This window comes from Oculina patagonica, unplaced genomic scaffold, assembly GCF_052425735.1.
Source record: "Oculina patagonica isolate OP01 unplaced genomic scaffold, crgOcupat unplaced1133, whole genome shotgun sequence".
NCBI lineage: Eukaryota > Metazoa > Cnidaria > Anthozoa > Scleractinia > Oculinidae > Oculina > Oculina patagonica.
This window is the reverse complement of record NW_027557121.1, coordinates 1-5,837: the sequence shown is the minus strand read 5'-3', so window position 1 is coordinate 5,837 and position 5,837 is coordinate 1. Positions and strand designations below refer to the sequence as shown.

The 5,837-nt window shown below is 36.9% G+C and overlaps 1 protein-coding gene across 1 annotated transcript; it reads right to left on the bottom strand.

Moving 5' to 3' along the window:
- Positions 1-1,387: 1,387 nt before the first annotated feature.
- LOC144639631 (uncharacterized) lies at positions 1,388-5,599 on the bottom strand (the record flags this gene model as incomplete). The annotated part of the gene is made up of 4 exons (XM_078498923.1): positions 1,388-1,477; positions 3,074-3,193; positions 4,136-4,261; positions 4,901-5,599. Coding segments are annotated over 4 exons (1,035 nt in total), but the record flags the coding sequence as incomplete, so codon positions are not given.
- Between the last annotated feature and the right edge of the window lie 238 nt (positions 5,600-5,837).

Here is a 5,837-nt window from a genome sequence, read left to right as displayed (position 1 = left end):
TTGCAAGTGAGGTACAGATTGAATGGGGATACAGTTGCGAATGCAGTGTTGCGCCATGCAGTATAGTGGTACTAGAAGCTGGAAAGTAGAGCATCAACTTAATCTATGATAATATTGCCCTTGAATTAATTCCCTAGGGCTGCACATTGAATCACACAGGTTGATACATGCTGTTCTAGCAGCAAAGATGATGCTAATTTCCTTAGAACCAAACAACTTCAGGAAGGTCCATAGGAACGAGTTACATATTTTAAATCTACTGAACAGGTTTACACTCACTCACACTTTCAACCCTTGATACGTTTTCGATCGTAACCTTGAACGATAAGCAAAAACGCTTCAACATCAACGAAAATAAGTGAATCAACCAAATTGAATTCATGTAGATAGCGCCTTAGAAATGGGTTTCGCCACAGGCAGCCCAAACTAACGATAACAGCCACAGTACTCTAAGACTCAATTTATAAGGATTTGTATGGGAATGAAACAGTTTTCTTTTATGACATAGAAATTCGAGCGTTTTATGAATAAAATTGACTTACACTGTTGAAGTTTCGTGTTCTTTCTTGTTTGCCAGCTCCTCGAGCCAATTTGAAGCGATTTGGACGAGTTATTGCTTTGCGAAATTTTGAACAAGTGTACTTTATAAAATATTCGCTAGGCTGGAAACTATTTTCGACAGCATCTCACTCGAGGCGAAATATCTTCCGTGAAATTGGTCAAATCGCTACAGAATTTCCAGCACCGTAATCTCCGGTAATTTCTCTTTCCTATCGTTGTCCATTTAGTTCCGAGTGCCCCAGCGAAGCGTAGAAAATTTTTCCAAAGTGCGAGTTTTGCTTTTCTTGTTATGCGCGGCCCATCAAATCACACACAAAATGGCAACAGGGCGACCAAATCGACTTCGGCGGTGGGGGGCATGGAGTTATTGTTACTTACTCCAAAATACGCTGTGAGACCTAGAGAGGGCGATTTTCTACCGAAAATAAAAACCGGCGTTTAAGGAATCACGTGCCGGTGATTTTCTATTTCCGGTAGAAAATCGCCCTCTCCGGATCCCACAGCGTATTTAAGAGTTAATGACAATATCGCCATGCCCTCCGCCACTGAGGTCGTTTTTGTCGACCTGACGCCATTTTGAACAATCGTTTGTTATTATTTTATATATTTGCTGATCATATCTCTTAATAGATCCTGACAGCGTTATCGTTTGAGGCAGAAAGATAATACTGAACTTGACTTATTTTTTTTTCCATTCAGAGACCCCATCTCAGACTATCAAGTTTAAATTGGAACCCCATCGAAGACCTGGAACTACGTCCCAAAACGGCACACTATCCAGCGCACCCCCCCCCCCCCCCCCCACTTCCAGGACAAAAGTAAGTACCTTGCACAATCTGTTTAATGCTGTATGTGTTATCGTCGTTGGACGTCGTCAGTAGTGAAGTCGGAGGAGTGCGAGACGTCAATACATCAACTGTCAGTGTAAAAATGATTTGCTGTCAGTTCACGTCACAAATGAAATATCATCCAGTAAGAATTTGTCAGTGAAGTAAATAAGCAAAATTAAATTGCTTGATAAAATAATGCCAGCTTTTCCCAACAATAAAATAGACAATCAAACAAACAAAAACATAAAAAACAAAGTGAGAAATAAAAAAATGAATGCGCAATATGAGCGCAAAAATGAAAAACTAACAAAATGAAATGTACAAGTTGTGCGCAAAGTGAAAAAAATTAAAAAATAAAATGCACAAGTTGTGCGCAAAATAAAAATACCAATTATATGAAATGCACAAGTTTTCGCAAATTGAAAACAAAAATGAAATGCACAAGTTTTGTGCAAAGTGAAAACAAAAATGAAATGCACAAGTTTTGTGCAAAGTGAAAAATAAAAAATGAAATGGCACAAGTTTTGTTTAAATTGAAAAAGAAAAAAAAATGAAATACAGAAGTTTTGTTTATAGAAAAATAGAAAATGAAATGCACAAGTTGTGCGCAAACTGAAAAATAAATAAATGAATAGCACAAGTTGTACACAAAGAGAATATCAACAACATGAAATATACAAGTTGTGTGCAAAGTGAAACCTAAAGAATAAAATGCACAAGTTGTGCACAAAGTGAAAATTAAAAAAAAATAATGCACAAGTTGTGAGCAAACTGAAAAAGAAAAAGAAAAATGAAAAACACAAGTTGTGCGCAAAGAGAATATCAACAACATGAAATGTACAAGTTGTGTGCAAAGTGAAAAGTAAAAAATGAATAAGTCTTGCGCGAAGTGAAAATTAAAAAAAAGAATGCACAGGTTGTGTGCAAAGTTTAAAGTAAAAAATGCACAGGTCTTGCACAAAATTAAGTGAAAAGTAAAAAAATTGTGCGCAAAGTAAAGATAAAAAAAATAAATGCAAAAGTTGTCCGCAAAGTGAAAAATAAAAAAATGAAAACACAAGTTGTGCTCAAAGAGAATATCAACAACATGAAATGAGCAAGTACTGTACAAGTTGTGTGCAAAGTGAAAAACAAAAAAATAAATGCACAAATTGTACGCAAAGGGGAAAATAAAAAAAATGAAAGCACAGGTTGTGTGCAAAGTGAAAAAAAAAAATGAAATACACAAGTTGTGTGCAAAATAAAAAGTCAACAAAATGGAATTTACAAGTTGTGTGGAAAGTAAAAAAAAAATCAACAAGGCCGTATGCACAGTGATTGTGCGCAAATTAAAAATAAGCTAAACAAAATCCGCGCAACGGAAGTATTAAAAACATCAAAGCAAATGTTGGGCTAACGTGAAAAAAAAATGGTCAAAAAAGAGACGTGCCAAAAGTAAGAAACCAACAAAATGAAATGGGCACGTTATGCGCAAAATAAGAAAACAACAAAACTACAGTGCACAAATTGTTCGCAAAACAAAGTGCACAAGCTGGCTGTACGCAAAATAAGAAAACAACGAATTGTAATGCAAGTATTCCACGTGAGATCTGGTGTAAAAGGATTAATGTTACAGGTAAACAATCATAACAAAGTAATTGTATAAAAAAGTAAAGATTGTTATTTACAAATTCAATCATTACCTTGTTGAGGTTTTGAAGGCTTAATGTCCTCTTTTGTCGGGTTTACCGGATTTGGTTCAGTCCGTGACGAATTGCTTTGCATTTTAATTGGCTGAGGTTGGTCGTTGCTTTTTGAATTTTCTGGAAATGAAAAAAAGTATTACGTTTGAAAATAAAGCAGAGCAAATCAATAGATCACGTTGGCGAAACCAAAGCGAAAAGAACAAAAATCTCTGTGCGTTTTGCATACCGGTTATTTAAGGGTCTAAAAAAAAGGAGAGGGATAGGGGTCTAACAAACCTCTTGCAAAAGGGAAGCTGGGGCAGGAGTGGCTTGGCTTTGGTAGGCATAAAAGCTGCCAGCAATTAAATGTAGAAATTTTATTATTAATAAGTACATAGAAAACAGTTGTTGCAGCTATCCTTTAAATCCTGCAAGGTCCTTATTCTTGATGTTATCCAAGTGGCGTATAAAGCGTTCGCTAAAAGAGGCTTCTTTTAGATTTCAGACTTTATTGCTTACTACTTATGAACGACGCTGTGTTGAATAAAAAAGTGCGATTTTGCGAAAGAAAAAAATATATGACTAGTCTTGACAACACAATTCTGTAGTTCTGAAGCAAGACAGTTTATTGAGATGGAATTTGCACCAAGTAAGTAAAGTTGATAATTCTTAGCAAAGCAGCTCATTAATACTGTATTGGTCAAACGATTTTTACAGTTCACTTGGTCCAAAAGAGACAGAAATTTATAAAAACTCAACCTCTGTAATACGGACACTCTTTCCTGTCCCTTTAATGTCCATAAAAAGAGGTTCAATTGTACAGTCATCTCTCACTATAACGGACACCATCGGGACCACAATTTTGTGTCTGCAATAGTGAAAGTCCGTAGTAGCAGGATTTATTTTCAGCAATTTTAATTCGCCAGGACTTCAACTTCTGTCCGTTATAACGGGGTGTCCGTAATAGCGAGGTGTCCGCAAGGCGGGAAGGTGAAAACAGTGTTCTGCTGTTGGGCTTAACAAAATTCTGATTGAAAGTAGAAAAGGCGTAAAAATAACACTTTAAAAAGAAATGTATACCATGGCTTGCTATGTGATGACCTTCCTTTGCCCTGTTGCTTTGTGGCCGCTCCTCCTTGTTGGTTCTCCGCGAGGCCTGGGTAACATGTTTGGATTTTGCTGGGGTATTCACCTTTTTAAAATGCACTAGATGTGAATTAAAAGAACATTTATTAGATAACACAACAAAACAGACAGAGAAAGTAAAACCTTATTTTCATCTCCAGAACCTCTTGCCTCAAAACCTGAAAAGTGGCAAGTAGTTCTTCGTTTCAACAAGCCGCTGGGAAAAGAGAATCGCGGGTGGAGGGAATAAATTTGGCGGAGAACGAATAGCGATATTTGAGTGCGCATCTAATTATCAGCAGAGTCTATCATGCAAGGGACACAATTAAATTCCAGACATTAGTAGTTCCAGGGTTTCGGACTCTCTCTCCTCTAAGAAGAATGTTATTGCACACATAGATTTTGATATAACGTGTCGAGAATGACGGTAAGAGTCAAGAAATGTTAAAATTAAATAGAAAATAATTCCTCAACTCTCCCCTGACAGAGAATAAACAGTAATTTAACAGCTATTACAATAGCATTTTTGTAAAATAGGAAATCCTTTAGAATAGTTTTTAATTCGACTTGTTATAAACCAATCTAGAAGCTTCATCGGTACTACGCGCCAGATAGTTGCCATGTAACTTTGTCGCCTTATTAGAAAAAGGTAAATGCAAATGTTCTCTTATTCCATTGACTGTAGTGTAACAGAAACACGAACAAAAAAAGAAAAATTACCGTTTTTGCTGTCATTCGTGTGTAGAGTACTTGAGCTTTTTGCATTATCCAAGACAGTCTCGCTTAGCTTCTTTGTTGATTTTGTAGACGTTATTTTCTGTTGGCTAGATTGTTTGTGTGGACTATCAGACACACGTTGAGGAGAGTTAGGCACTTGATCAGAAACATGCTTTGAATGGTGATTTGTAGTATTGATAGCTGGTTCGGATGACACGTTTGATGAAGAATGTGCTGCATCACTTCCTGGAATTTGTGTCACGCTAGTTTCTGGAGCGCGTGTCGCGCCACTTCCTGTTTCACCTGACACCTCACTTTGGGGACCTTGCGTCACGTCATTTGTTGAATCATGCGTCACGCCATTTCCTGGATCATCTCTACCATCTTCTCGATCATTTTTCTCACCACTGTTGCTGGCCGCTTTCTCAACCTTAGTATTTTCAGACTTATCTTTGTGACTCCCAATTGGTTCTGCAGGGTAGACCCTTTGATCTTTTTTATTGGCTTTAAGAGAGTTTTCATGTGAAATTTTAAGGGAATTTTCAGAACCTTTTGTAACGGGAGGCACAAGCTTAATTGACGTAGAATTATGGATCAGTGAAGAAGTAGCAGCATCATCTCTCGTCTTGACAATCGTCGGGTTAGTTTGGACCTCGGTATTGTTCCTATCTTTTAAAGTTCGGCCTTTTGTATAAGGTTGATCTGCAATTGGAGCAAAATAAAAAATAAAATAAATAATACACTGATAAAAACAAATATACCCTGTACAGTGGAGTCTACTAAACTACTGAAAAAACAACTGCTTTCAACAAAGGAGAAACCCCCTTAAAATTCTTTTGAAAGTTGAGTTGAGAAAAAATCGCATGGAGGCATCCAGCATACAGTTCAATAAAAAAGGATAAGCAACTCTGTCTACCCGCAACAGAAAGGATTCTTTTTG